We start from the raw sequence: 27,460 nt of genomic DNA, 5'->3' as shown, positions 1-27,460 counted from the left end.
TGAGATTAAATTGCCATTACATTTATTTAAATGTATCACACAGATGCTTACTGGAGAGACCAGCGCTGTCATTCCTTTGGGGTAAATGTACCAATAAGAATTGTAAGCTCAGTTTAGACCCTAAAGGCTATCTATTTGTGATGATGTACCAATAAGAATAGAAACAAGTGCTCTCTTAGGGAAGATGTACCGATATTAATTGTAAATTTGGGTTACAACCCACTGGCAATCCTATGGGTTAGGTGTATCAACAAGAATAGAAACAGGTGCACTTTGGGGTAGAATTACCCATAATAATTGTAAACTTAGGTTGTAAACTACAGGAACTCCTATAGGTTATATGTACTGATAAGAATAGAAACAAACACCCTTTTGGGGGAGATATACCAACAAGAATTGTAAATACTTGATAATAATAATAAGGAAAACATTCTTTAGTTTTGGGAACATTTATTAAATAACATAATCAGTAAAGTGTGACATTTGTGTTTTGGATCTTATCACTTTATTTCCTTCCTGTTAAACTCTCCTCAATGTGTGATCTCAGTGACAACTTCTACTTTGTCCGCGGCTTACTGTATTCAGTGTTTAAGCTCATTAGATTAATCACTCATATTCTTTTTAGAATAATGTCAAGTTTTTTTTGTGAATATAAGTTTATTTTAAAAATGCTGAAGTTCCTTTAAATTCAACCAAGAATTTTTCCGTATTTACTTGTTTGATGTTTCATTGAGGTCCTCAGATTCCTAGAAGTTCTTCTTCTTCTCTACCACTTATTGTGGAAGTAGGTGAAACATACAGCAGCAGATAATACAAATCCAGAGATCACCAGTCGTATTATATTCTGCACCGTGTAATCTGAGGAGAGAACCAGAGATGGATGTTATAAGAACTTTTTCGTGCAATTTTGAATTGTTAAATTGTACAGTATATGATGGTCCTGGATAAGCTTCCCTCTCATTGGACAGAAGCAATGATGTTGTTTTATGTTCCAATAAAAGAAGGAGAGGTGACACAGGAAGCATCAACACTGAGCTGGGAGATAAGTGCATCATCTGCTCAAGAAGAGGATTAGTCACAAAATTGACTGACCAAAATTACAAATACATTGGTACAAAAACTTTAAACATGTGCATTTTAACTGTGTATTTAATTGTATTTTTTACCCAAAAGACCTTTTACAATATCTTTTTTTTTTCTCCAATGTCTTCATGCTAGGTAAAAAAATATACATTTTTATCAGAGTCTAAAATGTTACTTAGCTGGGATCAGTGGTTATATATATATATAGTAGTTGGTTAAAGAAGAGAAAAAATGCAAATCCTCAACATCAGAGCCGTATTTGGACTCCATGCTGCTGTAGGTCCATCTGAGTGATGATGAAGAAGGTTCTCCAGCAGCTCAGTGATCATAAGTGGTCAGCGCAGGAGCTTCAGGAGCCTACAAGACAATGCTGAGACTTGTTGTTCCAGAAGAACTTACAAGCCCTAGTTGACAGTTGGTAAGCTCCACCCTTTGTAGTGTGATAATTTCAGTATGAGCTAATTAGGGATGAAAAAATCTGATTGGGTTTGGCTTTCTAACAGTTCATAAATCTTGCTTGAAAATCACAAACTTTGCAAAAAAATACACTACTGAATCTACTGTATTGTGGGGCAAATCTTATTCTACAATTCTACATGTGATACACCAAGAAGACATCACTACCATAAACTATACGCTCCACCAATTAGTCAATAAAGAGTATTTCCCAAGTTTAGCACTCTACCAGCTAATACTAGACACCAATTGTATCACCCTAAACTATGGAAGTGGCAATTTAAAGCCATTAAATGCATTTTATTAGGTGAAATAAAGTTATTGTATGTTTTACTAAAGCAGGAGACTAGTGCCTATCCTTTGAACAACCACATCGGGCGCCTCTGCCAATCAAAGTACTTAGAGCCTTTTTGTGCTCTGACTCTTCCCACTAATTCATTCTCCCACCTGAAAACCCCACAGAACAGAGAGAGAGAGTGACCACACTAACCCTGCATGGAGACAGGCTTTTTCCACCCGTGCATTAGGCAGGCCGCACATTTCCCCCTTGCTGGGTGAGCACAGCCTTAACAGTTGTAAGTCAATTTTGACCTTTTTTCCTTTTATTGTGGAAGTATTTTATCCTTGTTTCTGAATTAATCTACTACACTCTGAGGGCTTTCCCATCTCCTTCTCTTTTCTTTTTTTTGGTGGACACTCTGAGCTTTTCCAGAGACCCCAGTCCGCGATCTACCACCATACCCTAGACCTAGATCTTTTTCTGGCCATTTGTAGTAATTAGCAAGCATTGTTAAACGAAAGGAGTGGGAAACTGGGCCACGGGGGACATGTACCAATGGCAAAACTAAATATAATAATAATACATAATTTAAAAAATTATCTCTCCTTACATACAGTTGTTAACTTTCCCTAACAGCTTCAACATACACAAACAGTATGGCTGCTGTTTTGAGTTCGCCCTTTTATAGAAAGGGGACTGGGTAATCCACCTCTGCAAATATTGGCTCACCTTATTCCTTATTTTGGGGTTAAACCTGAATATTTTGGGCCAAAGGTTTGTGATTTGTGAACTTTGCAAATCCCAGGGACTCACTACAAACCAATGATCACAGTGAGCCTGAGCCTCATTCCTGGAGCCAATACTAGAATGTGCTAATGGAGGCAACATGGGGTCTGCTTTATATTCTCAATGGACTTTCAGCTATTAATCCCACCAGTCAAAAGAGAAGAGACGATCTTTGTGTTTCCTGAATTATAAAGAGTTTTTTTACTTCTCTCAACATCCCCTCACCCCCTGTCTCCAACAGTTCTCTGACTGAAGGTAGACACAGATCTCTATAGAGAGCTAGAAGAAGGAGAGGGAAAGAGAAGAAGGGAAGGGAAGAAAGACTAAGGGAAAGAGAATAAGGGAATGGAAGAATGACTAAAGGGAAACAGAATAAGGGAAAGAAGAAAGACTAAAGGAAAGAGAATAAGGGAAGGGAAGGCTGACTAAAGGGAAAGAGAATAAGGGAAGGTAAGGATGACGAAAGGGAAAGAGAATAATGGAAGGGAAGAAAGACTAAGGGAAATAGAATTAGGGAAGGGAAGGATGACTCAAGGGAAAGAGAATTAGGAAGGGAAGGATGACTAAAGGGAAAGAGAATAAGGGAAGGGAAGGATGACTAAAGGGCAAGAGAATGAGGAAAAGAAGAAAGGCTAAGGGAAAGATAATAAGGGAAGGAAAAAAAGACTAAGGGAAAAAGAATAAGGGATGGAAAGAAAGATTAAGTGAAAGAGAAAAATGGAAGGGAATAAAGACTAAGGAAAGTGAATAAAGGATGGGAAGGAAGACTGAGAAAAAGAGAACAAGGGAAAAGAATAAAGATAAAGGAAAGAATATAAGTTATCACAATGGGGCTGATTTACTAAAACTAGAGAGTGCTAAATCTGGTGCATTTGTGCATGGTAGCCAATCAGCATCTAACTTCAAATTGTTCAATTAAGCTTTGACAATAAAACTGGACACTGATTGGTTTATATGCAGAGCTGCACCAGATTTTGCACTCTCCAGTTTTAGTAAATCCCCTCAAATATGTAAATGTTGAGTCTTGGTGCTGCTCCTCTTACCCTGCCACCCTAGGCTCTGGCCCACAAGTACCATTATAATAAGCACAGCCTTTGTGCAACCCTTAGCTAGAAACTCCCTTCTTCCCTGAGTGCCATGCTAGTTTCTTTTTTTCATTTGCTAAGTGAAGGAACTTTTAGAGAATTGGAGGCTTTTAGATCAAAAAAAAATTTCACCTGCAAGAAAAAAAAACAAACAAAAAAATCATCCATTGTATACGCCAGTCTGGAACAAGTTACATTTTACATCCGTGTCATCTTGGTGAGTTAACACTGCCTGTGGATTTTCTCAAGTCAGGAAGCTGTCAAACTATCAATACAGACTGGGTCTCAGGAGGAATGTCTTTTGTATAAAGTGATATTAGAGACAGAACATGTACAGATCAGAGGCTTATTTATTTATTCAAGCTCACCGTGTATCTGTGTTATTTGGATATAGATCTCATCACTCATCTTCCTCACAGTGTTAGACCTCATCCTCACTTCACAGGTATAATTCCCAGAATCCTCCAGCTGAGATGATCGCACTCTGTATGTATCAGATACATTGTATCCCCGCACAGTCCGTCCATCTCTGTAGAAGGCAAAGTGCAGCTCTGTGCCGCCTCTGAGCGGATCCAGTCTGGTGTCACATCTCACCGTCATCTCATCTCCTTCTATTACCCTGGACGGGGTCACTTTTATTTCTGGAGGAGAGAAAGGTTCTGGAAGAGAAGATTGATAAAAAAGATAAAAACGATGGGATTGCATGAATTATACTCTAAATGTTGACATTCACACAATTCTTCGTAGCAGACATTAAATAATTGACATCAGTGTTTGGCTATTGTATCCACTACAATAATACACAGTAATTGAGAACCTGGTATGGTCAGCTTCATCACAAGTCACTTATTCTACCTGTATGTATATCTGGATGGTGAGTGATAAACCGAGACACTGGAGGAAACCAACACAAACATACAGATTTCTTACAGGCAATGGCCTGAGAGAGAATTGGGCTCAAGACCCCGGTGCTGCAAGGGAAGGCTGGTACATTGTACATTGTGGAACATGTTGGTCTTCACTGAGGAAGGGAAGGACCTCTTTGGAAATGACACTGCTGACTGAGAACCATTCCTGACTATTTATTTGAGATCTAGCAAGATTAGCTGACTGGCGTCCATAACAGCATCACCCACCCGCACCCCCCCAGCATCTCCCACACGCACCCCCCAGCATCTCCCACCCGCACCCCCCAGCATCTCCCACCTGCACCCCCTCGGCATCGCCCACCCGTACCCTCCCAGCATCGCCCACCTGCACCCTCCCAGCATCGCCCACCTGCACCCTCCCAGCATCGCCCACCCACACCCTCCCAGCATCTCCCACCCGCACCCTCCCAGCATCTCCCACCCGCACCCTCCCAGCATCTCCCACCCGCACCCTCCCAGCATCTCCCACCTGCACCCCCCAGCATCATCCACCCGCACTCCTCCCAGCCTCGCCTACACTCACCCTCCCAACATCTCCCACTCGCACCCTCCCATCATCTCCCACCCACACTCCTCCCAGTATTGCCCACCCACACCCTTCCAGCATCTCCCACCTGCTCCCCCGGCATCTCCCACCCGCATTGCTCCCAGCATCGCCCACCCGCACCCCCCCAGCATCTCCCACCCGCACCCCCCCAGCATCTCCCACCTGCAACCCCCTCAGCATCGCCCACCCACACCAACCCCCAGCATCGCCCGTACGCACCCTTTTCTCCCACACCTCTTCCCCTCCCTACCCCTCCCTTCCCTTTCCCCCCCATTTCTATTCTTCTAGTCCCCTCCTGTTCATCCTAATCGTTCTTTCTTTGTATATGATTTACCCTTTTTTGAAAGAGTGATAAAAATGTTTAGACAGTTTCTGGTGTCCACTATGATTGGCTCCTTGCCTGAATTCCGCCTCCCACGAGGCGATGGAATGCTCTATTTTGAAAGTATGTTGACTGAGCGTATGCTATCTATATTACAAATCTGGCTTTTTTATTTTGTATTCTACATGATGTTATACTGTACTATTCCATATACTCCTCGTACCATTGTTGTTTTGATACCATGGAATCTGTCTTTCAAGTAAAATTTGTAAATAAAAAAAAAGTTGGCTTTAATTTACCTTTTACAGAGATAAAGGATACATCTGAGCGCTCCATCATATATGTACGATCAGAATGTTGTATTTGTTTAGTACATTTGTACAGTCCAGACTGACTCATCATTATATAAGGAATATGGAATGTGGAGTCAGATTCTGATGATTTTATCTCCTGATCATCCTTGTAGAATTTTGTGTTCATTGCAATAAGATCTTTTACATGATGACATCTCAGAGTCAGGGGGTCTCCTTCATATATGGCAGATGGAGGTCTCTGCAGGATGACAAAATCTGAAATGTAATAAAATGATACTTTAGGTTGTTCTATTCACACCCAACAATCTGTAATGATGGAGATGAGATGGATGACTTACTTCTGGTAACATTTAGGAAGACGGGATCACTGATATCACCACCGATGGTCCGGCACTGGTAATCTCCTCTGTCCTCCACTACTGAAGATGTTATTTGAAGTCTCTGCTGATCTCCAGGTATTGGTCTCTTATCTTTGTACCAGTGATAGGTCCGGGGCTCCTCTGGTACAGTAGACGGCACATTACATGTTAGAGTCACATTGTCATAGAATATTATATTCCCCCAGTTGGGTGTGAAGGTCACCACAGGTTTGATGGCCCCTCCTATAGAAGAAAAGAGATCACACAGAACACATAGAGAGCACAGTGTGCAGCAAAACACAGATAGGTGAACACATCTTATGTTAAAAAAATGATGTTCTCATGTCAGATATTTGTGGTCCTGGGCACAGAGATTTTAAAACATGTTAGTAAATCTCTGTAATAAAGAAAACAACCTCCCTTAATTCTTAGGTTTAATCCTTTTTTTTTAAAAAACACTTCTGCCCTATAGAAGTTTTACTGCTACAGGGCAGCAGCTGTGAACCAGATCATGTATATATATGTGATCCCACACTTCTGCCTGCAAGGGGAGCATGCACACCACTGGCACGCTGCTCCTGCTGTGATCATTCACAGCAGAAGTCGATCCCTGGATTCCGGGCACTCGACGTCTGCTGGCACCCACCGATTGTCAGGCAGGGACTCAGAACTATATAAACAAAGCAGAGGCCTGTTCTTACATGGGGGAAGGGATGAATACTTTGTTCCTGCAAAGCAGGGACTCAAATCCATCTCTTCCCCTAGTAAAAGCAACACAAACACTGGCTAGGCACACATTTAAACCTTTGTTCGCCCTAGATGTTTAACCCCTTCCCAGCCAGTGTCATTAGTACAGTGATAGTGCATATTTTTAGCACTGATCACTAGACATGTGCACTGCCAAAAAAAAATTTTCATTTTCGTTTTATTAATTTTTTTTTCCGGGTCATTCGTTATGATCGCAATTCATAAATTCTAAATTTGAAAATCTGAAAATTTGAAAATCAGAAAATAAAAAGAAAATCCGAACATTCGAAAAAATGAAAATGAGAAATATCTTAATAATAACTAACTAATAATAACTATTAAATTATAGGTATTGGAATTTCCTTTCAAATTTGGCTGTTAGTGAACATAATGAATATGAATTTATCTAAAGTTATAAATTATCCAAAATAATGAATGCCGGTTACCCATAATAATAATCAGGAAGCTGTGGGCTCAAGCTGTTATTTTTATATTATTTGTGTTATTTGTGGTATCAATTTTAGTTCTGTACTCACCGGACTTTCCGACGTTCAATGCTGAAAATCCAAAACACACTTGTTAGAAAATATTATCTAGAGTACATGTCATTAAAACAAATTGGATGTGTTTTAATCATGTTCTTTTCTTTCGTTATCAGTTGGAAAAGATACATTTTCTTTCTAATGAGAATATTGATCACAATTTTCTCAACTCACCCAAAGAAGATTGCAACTCTCACTCTCTCTTAACACTGAGGTGACAGACATGGAAAAACGAATGCTGAACTTTGAAGAGATCGGGTTTAGCATTTAGACCTTGACACTTTCCCATTGTGTAGGCATCAGTTGTCCATTTTTCACCCCGTAAACTCCCACACACTAATTAGACATGTTCATTTGCCTATAAGATTTTTCCATGCATCCATCATAACCCCCCCTTACCAAGACACTTCTATTATGTCTTATGTAGCCTCCAACCACCACCAACCATCACCACCTTCATGAAACTTATTTCATTCAACAGCCAGACCTTTCCTCCTCATCCAGTTTCAGTCAATCAGCCAACAGACTCTGAACTATGTATCCAACTGATCCCCCCAGTGATCAGACACCCACAACCACTCACAGCCTGTGTAAGTCAAAGGGTGGAAGAACAATTCTGGGATATACTGGGAAAAAGTATATAACTTAAAACAACATTGTAATGACACGAGTTAAAGGGACACTCAACAACAGACCCAGGACACATACTCTGGGACTCAACCCTAGCATTGCCCCGACCTTTAACTACAGTTTTCTTCTTAGAGATGCCACTCAGCTACCTTTATCATTGACTTTGGAACTTAAAACAAGGCACATTTTGTCTAGATAAATGGGAACCTTCCAGCCTGTGTGACAAGATCATGAACAGAGATTACAATAAATATTCATAAAGCAAGTCAAAAGAAGCCAACAGTTTCATAGTAATGAGTTGTTTTGTGTGTTTCACACCATTTTAAAAGAAAGATACTCAACTGATACTCAGATAACATAAACAATAAAAACAGTTTTACTTACACAGGAACATGATAGCAAAGAAGGCAGACATGGTAGCCGGGACCCAGAAGATGTGACTGTCTCTCGGAGCAGCAGAAATGATGATCGTCTTCTAACTTCCTGAGTTTTTATATATAGACATGTCGCTCGTAAAAATGTATAAAGTGGAATAGTCTGTGAGAGCCAATCAGATTTCACTTTAATGTGGCCAGTTCTGCCCTATCTGATATGATATTCTAGAGGAAACTCATAGTACATTTTAGGGTGGACACTGCTGGCCTTGTACTTGGGATTGGTGGTGTAGCTGTATCACACATTAAGTAATAGTAAGGGCACTTCCTTGGAGTCCAGTGTTGTCACTTTGCCAAGTTATGTCTTCTCACTGAATAGTACACCCAGGTGATACCATATAATCACTCCTTTGGAGTAGATGTATTGATAAGAAATGTAAACTCAGGTCACACCCTACAGGAAATCCTTTGGTGTAGATGTGCCGATAAGAATTGAACAAAAAAAATACAGTAAAATAAGGTGGATGTGACTGGTAAATTATAAGTTTCTACTTGTTAAAAAAGAACTTATAAACCTTCCTGAATCTGGCTTCCTGAGAACCTATAATGAAAGTTTCATGCTGAAAAATAACATATAGTCCCATGGCAGGGTATCCAACCATCTGTAAATTTACAGGTAGTTTGTAAATATCAGGCAATTTACAAACTGTCTGTAAATGTTCTTTACGGACAGTGGCTGGCCATAAATAATATGGCAGCGGGCCAGCTTCTGATCTTTACACTGTAAGGGAGAACCCTGTGTACTCTGATGTAAAGGGGAACTCTGTGGACTCTGATATAAAGGGGAACTCTGTGGACTGTGATGTAAGGGAGAACTTTGTGGACTGTAATGTAAAGGAGAACGTTGTGGACTGTGCTGTAAAGAGGAACTCTGAAGTCTGATGTAAAGGGGAGCTTTTTTGTATTCTGATGTAAGGGAGGAATCTGTGGACTGTGATATAAAGAGGAGCTCTGTGGATTGTGTGTGTGGGAGTCTCTGATGACCAGAGACCCCCTTACGTGAGAGTTTCCCTTTACACCAGAGTCTGCAGCATTCCCCCTTATATCAGAATCAACAGATTTCTCCTTTACATCACAGCCCACAGTGTTCCCTTTTACATCAGAGTACACAGAGTTCTCCCTTACACTGTATAGGGAAACCCTGCAGTCTCTGATGTAAGGGGGAACTCTGTCCTGGGTTTTACTAACCTGACCTTCGTGTAATTGGAGAAATATGATTTTTGATTTTTTTAACCACATTGCTAACAGCACTAGCTACATGTTTGTAGTTTTAATATTGATATGTGCACTGTTTTGCAGTGAAAATTGGCACTTTATGTCATTTTTTTGAAGTGTCATTAAAAAAATTGGCTCTGTCAGTAAATGTCATGATTGTTGTCAGCAAAAAAAAAAATTGTACTGTCAGTAAATTGTTGGTGTCCTTTCAGTAAATTTCACTTTGGGAGGTTGACAACACTGTCTTGTAGTTATATTTATGGAAACCTGTGGCACCCAATCAGATTCTGAGCACAGTGTGAAAGATGAAGGGAGCCACACGTTTGTAATAGGCCCAGTAAACATTTATAGAAGAGTGTCCAGCGTGAACTTCTATTACAACCAGCACCCAAGGCCTAATGAAGGGGGGGGGGGGTTGTGCCCTTGAAACATGTTAGCATTATCGCATGACTTTTAAGGAATCTTTTAAGGAATTTAAAGTCTTTCTTTTAAGGCCCAGAGCTCCAAGCATGTCTTCTGCGATACCTAATCCAATTAGAGGTTGGTAAATTTGGATCAGTTAAGAGAAGATATCTGATGCTCTGGTTTTTTGCAATTTGCATCACGTGAATAAGCCAGTTGGTGTTCTGTAGGAATCTCCAACAAGAACTGCAAGGAAGCTTGCGCACCTTCAAGGATGGTTTCACACAGCCAGGTAAGGCTAATTTCAATGATTGTTTTTTGTTTGCCTTGTCTTCTATAGCATATAGTAGGCCTGATTTGGATATAGGCATCCGCAGGTGCAGGAAAAAGCCCAAAAGGGTTTTCCTTCAAATTTGATTAGCGAGTTGATTTTTGAATTCAATATGGGAGCTCCCTGATGAATGAATCTTCAAACTATTCAATCCAAGTTAATCATTTATTTAATTAATAGTCATGTAAAATGATAAGCCTATGAGCAAATGCATTTCAGGGGTCAGAGAGCAACATGAGCAGCCAAAAAATTCTCTCTCTCACTTTCTTATGTATTGGAAATTGGTTTCAAATGGTAGAGCTTTAAGGACAAGCACACTCTCCAACTTTTAAGGGATTTTTCTTTCTTTATTAAAAGGGCTTTCTTTGCTTTCCTCCTCCAGTGAAAAAAACATGAATCCTCACACCAGCCTCCTGACTGCCTCCTACAGCATGTCTGTTCTGGCAGCAATTGTCAGGCTGTTGTCTGTATCCATCAGTCCTACACAAGCTATGTGCTCACATACACAATTGCAGCTTCCTTCTGCATCGACCCATACTCTGGCTTCTGGGCCTTCTCTCTCCTTAAATGTGGGCCGAGACCTGGAGTCTTCATCCCAGCCAAGACTCTACAAAACCTCCATGTTCCAGGATCCAATACTGATTTACTAATAACTGAGGAAAGAGAAAATCCAGACACAAGCATCCTGAAATCCCTCAAACTGCATGGGTGAGAGCCCTTGGTCACAAAAAGAATAGGTTCACTAAGTCCTGAGCACTAGTCAGCTCTCTAATAAATGTTCTGCATACACCTATACATCCAGTGTGCTGATTGTCCTCAAAATGTGGATCAAGACCTGGAGGCTTCATCCCACCCAAGACTCAACAAAGTCTCCAGGCTCCAGGATCCAATAGAGGATTTACTAATGACTGAGGAAGCAGAAAATCCAGAAACAAGCATCCTGAAATCCCTCAAACTTTATGGATGAGAGCCTTGGGTCACAAAAAAGAATAGGATTCAATGTGACAGCGCTATAACAAAATAAACAAAATAAAATAAAACCAAAGAAAGCTAATCCCAGCAGTGAAAAAAGTGAACTACAATACACAATGCATGTGAAAAAAATTGATCAACAGTCCATAAAAAACATATAAGTGTAGGTTCTAGTGAATTACACCTCTCGAAGACAGTGCACCTCCACCACATAGAATGCGCGCTTACCAAAAGGCAAGCTTTAATAAGCCTGCGGTTAATTACCCAGCCAGGGCCTCTATCTGGGGAGATATTTATGTATCCACAGTTAGGGCAACTGGAACAAGACACCAAAATGTCCAGGGAGACTCAAGCATCAGCCACCAGGAAGGTGGATCAGACATTACCCAGAAAAGCAAGAAGACTATAGTGTAAAAACGTAACACAGATTTATTTAAAACTAATATGATTGCACTTACAGAAATGTAGAAATAACGATCGGAGAAAAATCCGGCCGGCTTGCGAACACCTGTCCACTATTTAGGCGCTATCACATCAGCACGTCAACCTCCCTACGTACGTTTCATCATATACTGACGTCGTCTCGGGGAACAGGAGTCATCACGCTATATAGCAGGGAAACGGAACCATGCATCGGTCTGAGTCCTGGGAGCCGGGAACCAATTCTCCAAGGGGGAGTAATAGAAACCGTGCATTAAAAGGTAAAAAACTTTATTAAAAAAGACACAGTATGTCTGAATTTTGGGAAGGCACAGAGAGATTTTAAAAAATATAATTAAAAATATATAAGAAAAGGAGCATAATTAAATTGTCACCAGAATGAATCGGGCTGTATACAGACAGTACAGTACACAGGACGAAAGGGCAACTACGGAATTAAGAGTAGAAAACAGATCTCCCGGAAATGGACAGCATTTGTACCTTAGGGGATATAGGGAATGGTCCATCCATGCCCCTAGTAGTGAAAACATAGAACATATCAAATTGTGTATTATAGACACATTGGCCAAACCACCTAAAAGGGCAAGCTAAACTTAATAGATATATATATGTACATATGCAAATAAGCACATACATATCCATATAAAGATATGTCCAAAAATTATATCGGTGAATGTACAAATTAAGAAGAAATTAGGATGTATATATTGGCTACTACTGATGAGGTTACAAAACTTTTCTCAGATGCCCACTTAACCAATTTTCCCCTGGATCCTGTTCCCTCACAACTACTACGGTCACCCTCTTCTATCCTATGCTCCCTCACTCACATCTTCAATCTCTCCCTCTCTAGTGGCACCTTCCCCTCCCCTCTAAAACATGCGCAGATCACTCCCATACTTAAAAAGCTCTCACTGGACCCCACCAACCTGAACAACTTAAGACCCATCTCATTGCTCCCATTCACCTCTAAACTTCTAGAACGCTTAGTCTACAACCGTCTTAGCTCCTACCTCAGTGAAAATAACCTTCTTGACCCTTTACATTCTGGCTTTCGCTCACAGCACTCCACAGAAACTGCCTTACTAAAACTCACTAACGATTTACTAACTACTAAAACCAACAGCCAGTACTCCATACTCCTACTACTTGACCTCTCTGCGGCCTTTGATACTGTTGACCACCCGCTCCTTCTCAATAAACTCCATTCCCTTGGCCTCCGAGATTCTGCTCTATCCTGGTTCTCTGCCTATTTATCACAGCGCTCCTTCAGTGTCACCTACAACTCTGTCTCCTCCTCTCCATTGCCCTTTCTGTGGGGGTCCCCCAAGGCTCTGTTCTTGGACCCCTTCTCTTCTCTATCTACACCTCCTCCCTTGGTCACTTGATAAACGCCCACGGCTTCCAATACCACTTATACGCTGATGACACCCAAATCTATCTGTCTACTCCTCACCTCACTCCTTCAGTCTCCTCTCGCATTACTAACTTACTAACTGACATATCAGCATGGATGTCGCACCACTTCCTTAAACTAAATCTCTGTAAAACTGAGCAATTAATATTCCCCACGCCCGTGCCCCCCTCCATGACTTTTCCATCAAAATCAACAATGCAACCATCAGTCTCTCCCCTCACGCCAGGGTACTCGGTGTAAACCTAGACTCTGACTTGTCATTTCAGCCTCAAATCCAATCTTTGTCAAAAGTTTGTAGAATTCACCTCCGTAACATCTCTAAAATTCGCCCCTTTTTAACAAATGAAACTACCAAGCTCCTCATTCACTCCCTTGTTATCTTTCGCCTTGACTATTGCAACTCCCTTCTCATTGGCCTGCCTCTCCATAGGCTCCTCCCCTCTTCATTAATGCTGCTGCCAGACTTATCCATCTTACCCACCGCTCAGTGTCTGCCAACCCTCTCCTCCAATCCTTACACTGGCTCCCAATCACCCAGTGAATTAAATTCAAAATACTAACCACAACATACAAAGCTATTCACAACTCTGCCCCAAGCTACATCACCAATCTTGTCTCCAAATATCACCCAAATCGCCCTCTCCGCTCTTCTCAAGACCTCCTACTCTCAAGCTCTCTCATCTCCTCCTCTCATGCTCATCTCCAGGATTTCTCCAGAGCCTCTCCCATCTTCTGGAACTCGCTACCGCCACCTGTCTGGTTATCCCCTACTCTTGCTACCTTCAGGCGGTCCCTGAAAACTCATCTCTTCAGGAAAGCCTATCACGTCTCTAACTTATCTTTTACCACTTCCAACAGCTCATTCCCCACAGTTACAACCTTTTCTACCACCTGCCCCACCCTATTAGATTGTAAGCTCTTCTGAGCAGGGCCCTTTTAATCCTCCTGTATCTTATTGTATTATAACTGTATTGTCTCCCTTTTATATTGTAAAGTGCTGCGTAAACACTACTCTATATAAATCCTGTATAATAATAATAATAATAATAATAATAATATAATATATATATATATATATATATATATATATATACCACATTTGTTGAATTCAGATAATATATATAAAAATGTCGAAAAAAAACCATCGAGTTCACAACCTTGGTTATATAGAAAATACCAACCCAATAATATTTGGGTGACACACCATTAGGAATTGTCAATGAAGGCGTTCACATCCACATCGACATTAAGCCCAAAGGGCACATAGCTCTTAATTCTATGTATCCATGACATTTCTAACCTCGCACCAAAGAGCTCCCTCTCCATTGGGGACAGAACTTATCATTTCCAAGAAAAATAGTTTTGGTAGGATTTTTATCATGGGCTGTTAGATAGTGCTTGGAGACTGAATGTTTAAGAAAACCATTTTTGATATTGGTGATGTGTTCATTAAGTCTCACCAAGAGGGAGCGTTTAGTCCTGCCCACATATTGGAGTCCACAATGACATTGGAGCAGGTAAATCACCCCCTTGGTGAAACAAGTAATGAACGGTTTGATTTTGTATTCAATGGAGGTGCTGGATGAAGTGAACTTTTGTGCTCTTCTATGTCTACAGCCATTCAGGGAGCAAACCCCACACCTCCTGCATTGATAAAAGCCAGTAAGATCTTGAAAAAAACTCTTTTAATAGGTGGAGGATTGAAAATATTTGGTGCCACTCTAGCCCTAAGGTCAGGGACTCTCTTCTAGATGACTTAAGGTTTGTCAGGTAACACTGCTTTTAAAGTTTGATCATTGTCCGGAATGTGCCAATGTTTACTGAACAATTTTTTAACGTTCATGTGTTGCACGAAATAGGTAGTAATGTAATGTTTAAGCAAATCACCTCTCTCCATACCAACAGCTTCTTCAAGAGTATGGCTAAGCAATTCCTTTGAGTAACCCTTCTCTTCAAAGTGCATAGTCAGAGTTTTTGCTTGCAACAAAAACTCACTCTCATTGGTAAAATTTCACTTCAACCGTATAAACTGACTTTTTGGTACCGATGTAAACCATGACGCATGGTGGCAGCTATCAACAGGAATGTATGAATTCATGTCGGTACTCTTAAGGAAGTTTGAAGTAATAAATTGATCACTCGTTCTCTTCGCTCCTCCCAAGACCTCCTGCTCTCAAACTCCCTTGCCACCTCATCCCATGCTCGCCTTCAGGACTTCTCCAGAGCCTCCCCCATCCTCTGGAATGCTCTACCCCAATCCGTCCGATTTTCTCCTACTTTATCCACTTTCAGATGATCCCTGAAAACTCATCTCTTCAGAGAAGCCTATCTGGCCCCCACCTAACAACTGTACATTTATCTTCTCAATCAGCACATCACCCATAGTTATTACCTCTTGTATCTCTTGACCTTCCCTCTTAGATTGTAAGCTCTAAGGAGCAGGGCCCTCTGATTCCTACTGTATCAAAGTGTATTGTATTTGTACTGTCTACCCTCAAGTTGTAAAGCGCTACGTAAACTGTTGGCGCTATATAAATACTGTATAATAATAATAATCATTCCCAATTGTAATTGTTAGGTCTAGGAAATTTATTGTTGACTGGCTAGATTTCATATTGAAGGATAATGCCCCTGGTGTATTAAGATCTTTAATAAAAAGATCCAAATCCAACCGGCTACCTAACCCATAGGAGGAGGATGTCGTCAATGTACCTCACCCACAGAATCTACTGAGATCTGCTGTGAGCATAGATCACATCCTCCTCCCAAAGGGCCATGAAAAGGTTAGCCAGGCTGGGGGCATATTTAGCCCCCATAGCGACACCTCTATGCTAACAAAAAAAATGACCATTAAACCAGAAATAATTATGCGAGGCCACATACTCAAGCAATTCCATGATGAAACAAATCTGCTCATCAAAAAGTGTGTACTATTTACCCAAAATACATAAACATCCCACCCGCCCCCGGAACGCCCAATAGTGAGTGGTATTGATTCCATCACGTCCCGGGTGGTCAGGTATATTGATTTCTATCTCCAGCCCCTATTGTTTAAGATGCCGTCACACATTAAGGATACTCGTCATGTGATTAACCTTCTGTCAGAATATACACCCAAATTAGGGATGTGGATGGCAACGGTGGACATCCCCTCCCTTTATACTGTGATTCCACACAATTTGGGATTATTTGCTGTGGAGTACTTCCTTAGACGTGACTCGGGCCTTTTTGATGAGCAGATTTGTTTCATTATGGAATTGCTTGAGTATGCGGCCTCTCATAATTATTTCTGGTTTAACGGTCAGTTTTTTCGTCAGGATAGAGGTGTCACTATGGGGGCTAAATATGCCCCCAGCCCTGCTAACCTTTTCATGGTCCTATGGGAGGAGGATGTCGTCTATGGCCACAGTTAATTCTGTGGGCGAGGTACATTGACGACATCCTCCTCCTTTGGGATGGAAGCCGGTTGGATTTGGATCTTTTTATGAAAGATCTTAATAATAACATCAGGGGGCATTATCCTTCAATATGAGGCTAGCCAGTCAACAATACATTTCCTAGACCTAACAATTTAGGTGTACCAAAGAGAGTGAATTTTTGTTGCATGCAAAAACTTTGACTATGCGCTTTGAAGAGAAGGGTTACTCAAAGGAATTGCTTAGCCATACTGTTGAAGAAGTTGTTGGTACGGAGGCACAGATAGGGTACCTACAGTTCCTTTTATTACCACCAATTCCATGCAACACATGAACGTTAAAAAATTGATCAGTAAACATTGGTACATTATGGGCAATGATCAGACTTGAAAAGCAGTGCTACCTGACAAACCTAAAGTCAACTACAAGGGAGCCCCTGCATTTAGAGCTAGAGTGGCACCAAATATTTTCAATCCTCCACCTATTAAAAGAGGTTTTTTCAAGACCTTACTGGCTTTTCAATGCAGGAGGTGTAGAGTTTGCCCCCAGAATGGCTGTAACACAAAAGTTCACTTCATCCAGCAACTCCGTTGAATACGAAATCAAACCGTTCATTACTTGTTCCACCAAGAGGGTAGTTTACCAGTTCCAATGTCCTTGCGGACTCCAATATGTGGGCAGGACTAAACACCCCCTCTTGGTGAGACCTAATGAACACATCACCAATAGCAAAAATGGTTTTCTTAAACATTCAGTCTCCAAGCACTATCTAACAGCCCATGATAAAAATCCTGCCAAAACTATTTTTCTTGGGATTGATAAGTTCTGTCCCCAATGGAGAGGGAGCTCTTTGGTGCTAGGTATCTCTAGGTTAGAAATGTCATGGATACATAAAATTAAGAGCTATGTGCCCTTTGGAGCTTAATGTTGATGTGGTTGTGAACACCTTCATTGACAATTCCTAATGGTGTGTCACCCAAATATTGTATGATATTATTGGGTTAGTATTTTCTATATAACCAAGGTTGTGAACTCAGTGTGACTTCTGGGTGGCCCTTACTTACCTACTGTATAATATTAATAATAAAAATTTAAAAATTATAATTTTTTCACACAATTTTTGATACATATAGTTACATAGTTACATAGTAGGTGAGGTTGAAAAAAGGCACAAGTCCATCAAGTCCAACATATGTGTGTGATTATATGTCAGTATTACATTGTATATCCCTGTATGTTGCTGTCATTTAGGTGCTTATCTAATAGTTTCTTGAAAAGATCGATGCCCCCTGCTGAGACCACAGCCTGTGGAAGGGAATTCCACATCCTTGCCGCTCTTACAGTAAAGAACCCTCTACATAGTTTAAGGTTAAACCTCTTTTCTTCTAATTTTAATAAGTGGCCACAAGTCTTGTTAAACTCACTTCTGCGAAAAAGTTTTATTTCTATTGTGGGGTCACCAGTACGGTATTTGTATATTGAAATCATATCCCCTCTCAAGCATCTCTTCTCACAGAGAGAATAAGTTCAGTGCTTGCAACCTTTCCTCATAACTAATATCCTCCAGACCCTTTATTAGCTTTGTTGCCTTTCACACACATTTTTATATATACTATCTGAATTCAACAAATTTGGTATATATATATATATATATATATATATATATATATATATAGGAAAAAACATGTGGAACGATGCTTTGATGCAAAAAAGTGTCCTTTTACTGAAAATCTTCCATTACATAGTTTAAATGCAAGCAAGCCACTGTACAGTTCCGAGCGCAAATCGCTCTTCTTCAGGCTTTTCTGGCTGTGTGTGAAAAGCCAAACCACACTATGTTCTCTTATCAACACCCAGTCCAGTACACACATGTGTTCACTTAACTAATTAACATAAACAAACTACCTATACACATTCAAGTATTTAACCCTACTATATAAACCCAATTCTGGTGAACCATCTTAAATTCCCTAATAAAGAATTATTCACAACAAATTCATCCTATTGTATATCATATTCCGTCAGCATGACATTATGGAGTGACTGAACTCTCTCACTTAATTAAATATAGATCTTTCAAATTATTTATCAAAAATACAATAACATTCTTGATCATGTCTCAGATCTCCTCATAGATTCCAGCTGATATTCTGCTATCTAGTATTCCCAACGGAAGCTCTTTCCGATCGATCTAAAAGAAATGTAATATATTCAAAACATGATTGTAACTGCTTTTCTATCTCGTATCAAACTTCTATACAAATAAATATAAATCATAGTCCTTGTTCATACCGTCAGGATGCAAGGACTGTAATTTATTTATCCACCAAACCTCACGTCTTTTCAGTTTTAGAATCCTATCCCCCCCTCTTTTATCGTGAGGAATCTCTTCCAGCACCATAAATCGTAAATCGGTGTCTTTGTGTCCCATCTCAGAAAAATGACGTGATACAGGAAGGCCTGACTGAGGATGTCTGATCGTACTGCGATGCTGTGCAATGCGGTCTTTAATTTTTTGGGTCGTCTCCCCCACATAAAGGAGATTACAGGGGCATGTGAGAATATAGATCACATATGATGACTGACAGGTATAAAAGCCATTTATTGTTATCTTATTGTTTGTTCTGGGATGACAGAAATTATTGCCCTTAATCATTAGGTTACATTGGATGCAATTAAGACAGGGGTAACAGCCCTTCCTTTTACTACCGAGAAAAGTCATTCTTTTCTCCTCCTGCCTACCAGGTTTAAATTCAGATCGTACCAAAAGATCGCGCAAGGTTTTATTGCGCCGATATGCTTTCATGGGAGTTAATTGAAACTCCTCTATCTGAGGATATGATCGTTTCAGTATCGTCCAATGTTTTCTCAATACATTAAAGATTTTATCACTATAACTGTTGAATTGAAAGACAAATGGAATCCTAGGTCTGTCAGGTGAATATTTCTTCTTATTACAACTACCAATGGGGTTCAAAATTTTATTTAATTCCTGTCTGATTAGACCTTCTGGATAGCCCCGCTCCTTAAATTTAAAGCATATTTCATCTAATCTCTGATCTCTTATTGTAGTATCACTCACAATCCGCATCACTCTGAGAAGTTGGCTTCTAATAATAGAACTAAAGACGTGGGGGGGATGGTAACTGTCATATCTTAATAGCTGGTTCCTATCTGTGGGCTTGGTGTATATATCAGTTTCAATCCGTCCTTGTTTTGTGTATGCCCGTATGTCCAGAAAGGGGACCGAGTCCCCACCAATGTAAATTTTAAACTGAATATTTGGTAAAACATTGTTAATCATGTCATCAAAGGCTTTGAGTGATTCAATGTTGCCCCGCCATATGGCAAAAATGTCATCTATATAGCACCACCAGGTGGCGCAATGTTCCCGGAAAATTTCATTGACAAAAATGTATTTCTGTTCAAAATCATGCATGAATGAACAAGCATATGGCGGGGCAACATTGGAGCCCATAGCAACCCCCGTCAGTTGCACATAATATCAATCCCTGAAAAGAAAATAGTTATTATGTAAAACCAAATTGAATAACTTTTCAAAAAAGGAAATCTGAGCTTCTGAGTACTCATGACAGATTGAACAAGGACTGAAAGAGAAGAGGGTAACCCACCTGATGTTTATTTTTATATATATATATATATATATATATATATATATATATATATACGTCCTAACTTTTTCTTAATTTGTACATTCACCAATATAATTTTTGGACATAACTTTATATGGATATGTATGTGCTTATTTGCATATGTACATATACATCTATTAAGTTTAGCTTGCCATTTTAGGTGGTTTGACCAATGTGTCTATAATACACAATTTGATATGTTCTATGTTTTCACGACTAGGGGCATGGATGGACCATTTCCTATATCCCCTAAGGTACGAATGCTGTCCATTTCCGGGAGATGTTTTCTACTCTTAATTCCGTAGTTGCCCTTTTGTCCCGTGTACTGTAACTTCTGTATACAGCCCAATTCATTCTGGTGACAATTTAATTATGCTCCTTCTCTTATATATTTTTAATTATATCTTTTAAAATCTCTCTGTACCTTCGCAAAATTCGAGACATACTGTGTCTTTTTTAATAAAGTTTTTTACCTTTCAATACACGGTTTCTATTAATCCCCCTTGAAGGATTGGTTCCCGGCTCCCAGGACTCAGACCAAGGTGTGATTCCGTTTCCCTGCTATATAGCGCAATGACTCAGTGTGTTGCCTGTTCCCTGAGACGACGTCAGTATATGACGAAATGCGCGTAGGGAGTTTGACCTGCTGACGTCATCGCGCCTATCTAGTGGACAGGTGTTCACAAGCCGGCTGGCTTTTTCTCCAATCGTTATTTCTACATTTCTGTAAGTGCAATCATTTTAGTTTTAAATAAATCTGTGTTACGCTTTTACACTATGGAGAGTCTTCTTGCCCTTCTGGGTAACGTCTGATCCACCTTTCTGGTGGCTGATGCTCGAGTCTCCCAGGACATTTTGGTGTCTTCTTCCAGTTGCCCTTCCTGTGGATACATAAATATCTCCCTGGAAAGAGGTCTTGGCTGGGTAATTAGCTGCAGGCTTATTAAAGTTTGCCTTTTGGTAAGCATTCTATGTGGTGGAGGTGCACTGTCTTCGAGCGATGTAATTCACAGGAACCTGCACTGATGTTTTTTTTATGGACTGTTGATCAATTTTTTTCACATGCATTATGTATTGTAGTTCACTTTTTTCACTGCTGGGATTAGCTTTCCTTGGTTTTCTTTTATTTTGTTTATTTTGTTATAGTGCTGTCACAATGAATCCTGTTATCCATTGTAGACCTGGATTATTACTATTGGTAGATCATTCTAAGTATATGTTATAAATTATTTTATTTCTTTACAGCCAAATCATCATTCAATGTTTAAAAAGCCCTGAATTTAAAGAGTGGTAATGTAGTTGCCTAAGGGTTTGTTCACCACATCAGCTTTGTTAGAACACAGCCACTGGTGTGCGTTAGGATCACATCAATGCTGATTTACCAATCTCTGTACATCGTGTACTTTTTTTAATATGAAATCTATTGAAATTTCACACAGTGACATTTCATGAAGTTCTATTGGCCACAGCACTGTACAAGGTTGTGGCGTGCCTCACACTACTCCTCAGCATGTTATGACATTTTTTTCCTAGGCTTTAAAATTTTTAAAAAGCGGTAGTAAACTTTAGCGGGAAAAAAAAATTCCACCAGCAAGTTAAGAGCATAATGTGCTAGCATGCATCACATAGAACATTATGAAAGACTTACCTTGAAATGAAGCCTCCAGCCGCACGCTATCACCACTGACAGGGCTTCCATCTTCACCTGGTCTTCCTTCCAGGTTCGAGGGCTCTGGCAGCTTGAATGGCCGAGCCGTGATGATGTTTAGGGGATATTAAATGCTTCCCGACCACACTACAGCCAAATGATGGCCACAGCATGGTTGGCCAGTTTTGGGATTGTGTCATATGACATCCTCCCATGATCACGTCCCGCCACTTGCCCGTTGTGGCAAACGGGCAGGACGCTTTGTGATCGTTGTGTCCCTAGGACACAGCTGATCATAGAATGGGGTAAAGGGCCAATCACAGCAGCTCTTGTGAAACACAAGCCGGTTATCAGCATTCCTTGCAGGAGCCGGTAACTGGCTTGTGTGAAAGAACATCTGCACTGATAATTAGGGCACTGATAATCAGTGTCCTGATTATCAGTGCTGCCCTAAAAGTGCCCATCAGTGTTGTCTATCAGTGGCCACCAGTGCTGCCAATCAGCGGCCATCAGTGCTGCCAAACAGTGCCCATCAATGCCTCCTCATCAGTGTCACCTTTCAGTGCTACCTGTCAGTGCCCATTAGTGCTGCCTATCAGTGCCCATCAATGCTGCCTACCAGTGCCCATCAGTGCTACCTATCAGTGCCCATCAGTGCCACATATCAGTGCCCATCAGTGCCACCTAGCAGTGCAGCCTCATCAATGTCCCCTCATCAGTGCCCAGTAGTGCTGCCTCATCAATGCCCATCAGTGCCTCCTATTTGTTACTATCAGTGCCGCCTCATCAGTGCAGCCCAGGCCTGGACTGGGGGGGGCAGAGAGCATGGGGAGGAGGCAGAAAGCAAAGAGGGGCTGGAGAGAAGTGGGGGACGGGGAACACGGAGGGGCGAAGGGCACAGGGGAAAGCCAGAGATGCACAGGGGGAGGAGAAAAGCAAAGCAGGGGCAGAGAGCACTGGGGGGAGCATGAGACCACAGGGAGGCCTGAGAGCACAGAGGAGCTGGAGAGCACACGGAGGCCTGAGAGCACCGAGAAGGTGGAGAGTAGGGATGAGCTTTGAGTTCGAGTCGAACTCATGTTCGACTCGAACATTGGCTGTTCGCAAGTTCGCCGAACAGCGAACAATTTGGGGTGTTTGCGGCAAATTCGAATGCCGCGGAACACCCTTTAAAAGTCTGTGGGAGAAATCAAAAGTGCTAATTTTAAAGGCTTATATGCAAGTTATTGTCATAAAAAGTGTTTGGGGACCTGGGTCCTGCCCCAGGGGACATGAATCAATGCAAAAAAAAGTTGTAAAAACGGCCGTTTTTTCAGGAGCAGTGATTTTAATAATGCTTAAAGTCAAACAATAAAAGTGTAATATCCCTTTAAATTTCGTAGCTGGGGGGTGTCTATAGTAAGCCTGTAAAGGGGCGCATGTTTCCTGTGTTTAGAACAGTCTGACAGCAAAATGACATTTCGAAGGAAAAAAGCCATTTAAAACTACTCGCGCGGCAATTGCATTGCCGGTCCGACAATACACATAGAAGTTCATTGATAAAAACGGCATGGGAATTCCACACAGGGGAACCCCGAACCAAAATTAAAAAAAAAAATGACGTGGGGGTTCCCCTAAATTCCATACCAGGCCCTTCAGGTCTGGTATGGATATTAAGGGGAACCCCTGCCAAAATTTAAAAAAAAATGACGTGGGGGTCCCCCTAAATTCCATACCAGACCCTTCAGACCCTTCAGGTCTGGTATGGATTTTAAGGGGAACCCCGCGCCAAAAAAAAAAAAAAAAATGGCGTGAAGCCCCCCCAAAAATCCATACCAGACCCTTATCTGAGCACGCAACCTGGCAGGCCACAGGAAAAGAGAGGGGGAAGATAGAGCGCCCCCCCTCTTGAACCGTACCAGGCCCCATGCCCTCAACATTGGGAGGGTGCTTTGGGGTAGCCCCCCAAAACACCTTGTCCCCATGTTGATGAGGACAAGGGCCTCATCCCCACAACCCTGGCCGGTGGCTGTGGGGGTCTGCGGGCGGGGGGCTTATCAGAATCTGGAAGCCCCCTTTAACAAGGGGACCCCTGGATCCCGGCCCCCCCTGTGTGAAATGGTAAGGAGGTACAAAAGTACCCCTACCATTTCACTAAAAAACTGTCAAAAATGTTAAAAATGACAAGAGACAGTTTTTGACAATTCCTTTATTTAAATGCTTCTTCTTTCTTCTATCTTCCTTCATCTTCTTCTTCTTCTTCTGGTTCTTCTGGCTCTTCTGGTTCTCGTCCAGCATCTCCTCCGCGGCATCTTCTATCTTCTTCTCCTCGGGCCGCTCCGCACCCATGGCATGGGGGGAGGCTCCCGCTCTTCTCTTCATCTTCTTCTTCATCTTCTTCTTTTCTTCTCCGGGCCGCTCCGCATCCATGCTGGCATGGAGGGAGGCTCCCGCTGTGTGACGGCGTCTCCTCGTCTGACGGTTCTTAAATAATGGGGGGCGGGCCCCCCTCTGACGCACGGGACATGACGGGACTTCCCTGTGGCATTCCCCATGAAGTCACAGGAAAGTCCCGTCAAGTCACCGTGCGTCAGAGGGGGGCGGGGTCACCGGGTGGCCCCACCCCCCATTATTTGAGAACTGTCAGACGAGGAGACACCGTCACACAGCGGGAGCCTCCCTCCATGACAGCATGGATGCGGAGCGGCCCGGAGAAGAAGATGAAGAAGAGAAGAAGAGAAGAAGAGAAGAAAAGAAGAAGATGAAGAGAAGAGCGGGAGCCTCCCCCCATGCCATAGGTGCGGAGCGGCCCGAGGAGAAGAAGATAGAAGACGCCGCGGAGGAAATGCTGGACAAGAACGCCGGAGAAAGAACCAGAAGAGCCAGAAGAAGAAGATGAAGGAAGATAGAAGAAAGAAGAAGCATTTAAATAAAGGAATTGTCAAAAACTGTCTCTTGTCAATTTTAACATTTTTGACAGTTTTTTAGTGAAATGGTAGGGGTTCCCATTTCACACAGGTGGGGGTCTGGGATCTGGGGGTCCCCCCTGTTAAAGGGGGCTTCCAGATTCCGATAAGCCCCCCGCCCACAGACCCCCACAATCACCGGCCAGGGTTGTGGGGATGAGGTCCTTGTCCTCATCAACATGGGGACAAGGTGTTTTGGGAGGTTACCCAAAAGCACCCTCCCAATGTTGAGGGCATGTGGCCTGGTACGGTTCAGGAGGGGGAGGTGCTCTCTCTCCCCCCCTCTTTTCCTGTGGCCTGCCAGGTTGCGTGCTCAGATAAGGGTCTGGTATGGATTTTTGGGGGGAACCCAAGCGTTTTTTTTTTTTTTTGGCGCAGGGTTCCCCTTAAAATCCGTACCAGACCTGAAGGGTCTGGTATGGAATTTAGGGGGACCCCCACGTCATTTTTTTTTTTTTAATTTTGGTTCGGGGTTCCCCTGTGGGGAATTCCCATGCCGTTTTTAACAATGAACTTCTATGTGTATTGTCGGACCGGCAATGCAATAGCGCGAGTAGTTTTAAATGGCTTTTTTCCTTCGAAATGTCATTTTGCTGTCAGACTGTTCTAAACACAGGAAACATGCGCCCCTTTACAGGCATACTATAGACACTCCCCAGCTACGAAATTTAAAGGGATATTACACTTTTATTGTTTGACTTTAAGCATTATTAAAATCACTGCTCCTGAAAAAACGGCCGTTTTTAAAACTTTTTTTTGCATTGATCCATGTCCCCTGGAGCAGGACCCGGCTCCCCAAACACTTTTTATGACAATAACTTGCATATAAGCCTTTAAAATTAGCACTTTTGATTATTCATGTTCGTGTGCCATAGACTTTAACGGCGTTCGCGTGTTCGAACAAACTTTTTTCCTGTTCGTATGTTCTGGTGCGAACCGAACAGGGGGGTGTTCGGCTCATCCCTAGTGGAGAGCACTGGGGGGGCAAAAAGCACTGGGGGCTGTGGAGAGTACAGGGGAGCTGTAGAGCACTTGGGGACGTAGAGCATGGGGGGGCGGAGAGCACAGGGAGGAGCAACTGAAAGAAGCTGGATAGGAGGAGCGGTGGGGGCTGCTGCTTATAGAAGAATAAATCTCTCCATTTTCCTCCTGCAGCTGAATGCCTGCAGCAGGGAGAAGGGGAGAAGCTGGCTTTCAGAAGCTACATGAGAAAGATAGAGAGATTGATTCTCCTATATGCAGCCATCCCACCGCTTCTCCTATCCAGGTGCATTGGGATCTGCACTCACTTTCTCTCTGGTCCAGCATCCCCTCCTGCTCTTCCCTCTTCATGGTCACAGGTCAGCTGACCTGTAGTTTCTGCTTCCCCCGACCTGAGAGCTGAACTGAACTGGTGGCTGACGGGCTGCAGAGAGGGGGGCCGGGTGAGTGGTGTAGGCTCAAGGAGCAGCCCAGCTGCCTTGGGCCCCACATGGACATGCAACCCAGGCCCATCGTGCTAGTGCCTCATCTGCCTTATGGCCAGTCAGTGCCCATCAGTGCAGGCTCATCAGAGCACATCAGTGAAGGAGAAAAATGACCTGCACAGCCTTTTTTTTCGGTCTGTTTTCATTTATTTAGCAATTTTTTTTTAAAAACAGTGGGGATTAAATACCACCAATAGAAAGCTCTACTAAAAAAAGATACAAATTTCAATTTGGTATAGTGTAGCATGACTGAGTAATTGTCATTCGAAGCTCCACTTGTTTGCTTCCCCCCCTCCACTGCCACGTTTGGCATCTTTCGTGGGGAACGGGTACCTGTTTTTGACAGGTACCTGTCCCCACTTCTGGGAGACCTCGCCACGGCGAGGTCCCTCAGAAGTTTGGACCCCCTCCTGCTTCCCCCACCAGCATCACTGCTGGTTTCCCTTACAACAAATGGCAGCGGCAGCACCCGAGAGCCAATTGGAAAATCGGCTGGATCCCTGGACAGGTAAGTGTTCTGATATTAAAAGTCAGCAGCTACACTATTTGTAGCTGCTGATTTTTAATTATTTGGTGGGGGGGCGGAACTCCTATTTAAGATCTGAGAAAGAAGGGGTTTGGGTCATTGATTACACGTTTGTTAATAGCTTTGCATTAATGCAGTGATAGAAGACTATTCAAAAACAGTGCAGGTTAGCTACAATTGCACACAAGTAAGATTAAATTGCCATTACATTTATTTAAATGTATCACATAGATGCCTGCTGGAGAGACCAAAGCTGTCACTCCTTTGGGGTAGATGAACCAATAAGAATTGTAAGCTCAGTTTACACCCCAAAGGCAATCTATTTGTAATGATGTACCAATAAGAATAGAAACAAGTGCTCTCTTAGGGAAGATGTACCGATATTAATTGTAAATTTGGGTTACAACCCACTGGCAATCCTATGGGGTAGGTGTATCAAAAAGAATAAAAACAGGTGCACTTTGGGGTAGAATTACCAATAATAATTGTAAACTTAGGTTGTAAACTACAGGAA

General features: G+C 42.0%; 1 protein-coding gene across 1 annotated transcript; it reads right to left on the bottom strand.

Annotated features, from left to right (window-relative positions):
• Positions 1-507: 507 nt before the first annotated feature.
• Positions 508-26,286, bottom strand: LOC141116706 (high affinity immunoglobulin gamma Fc receptor I-like). Its single transcript, XM_073609098.1, has 7 exons — positions 26,244-26,286; positions 7,445-7,465; positions 6,141-6,404; positions 5,764-6,057; positions 4,546-4,584; positions 4,059-4,349; positions 508-858 (listed from the first exon to the last, which is right to left on the bottom strand). The coding sequence occupies exons 1-7, from the start codon at positions 26,284-26,286 to the stop codon at positions 767-769; spliced, it is 1,044 nt and encodes a 347-aa protein (XP_073465199.1). The 3' UTR covers positions 508-766.
• Positions 26,287-27,460: the final 1,174 nt, after the last annotated feature.

Source organism: Aquarana catesbeiana, linkage group LG13, assembly GCF_042186555.1.
Source record: "Aquarana catesbeiana isolate 2022-GZ linkage group LG13, ASM4218655v1, whole genome shotgun sequence".
Lineage (NCBI taxonomy): Eukaryota > Metazoa > Chordata > Amphibia > Anura > Ranidae > Aquarana > Aquarana catesbeiana.
Note: the sequence above shows the minus strand (reverse complement) of the source record. Positions and strands in the feature narration are given on the sequence as shown.

What these genes read in the sequence shown, in the direction of transcription:
- LOC141116706 (XM_073609098.1), bottom strand. Translation starts at nt 26,286, where the DNA reads ATGAAGAGGGAAGAGCAGGAGGGGATGCTGGACCAGAGAGAAA. An exon ending in CTTCCTAAATGTTACCAGAA is followed by an intron (nt 6,058 to 6,140) that starts GTAAGTCATCCA and finishes ATTACATTTCAG; the next exon opens with ATTTTGTCATCCTGCAGAGA. An exon ending in CCAAATAACACAGATACACG is followed by an intron (nt 859 to 4,058) that starts GTGAGCTTGAAT and finishes TTCTCTCCTCAG; the next exon opens with ATTACACGGTGCAGAATATA.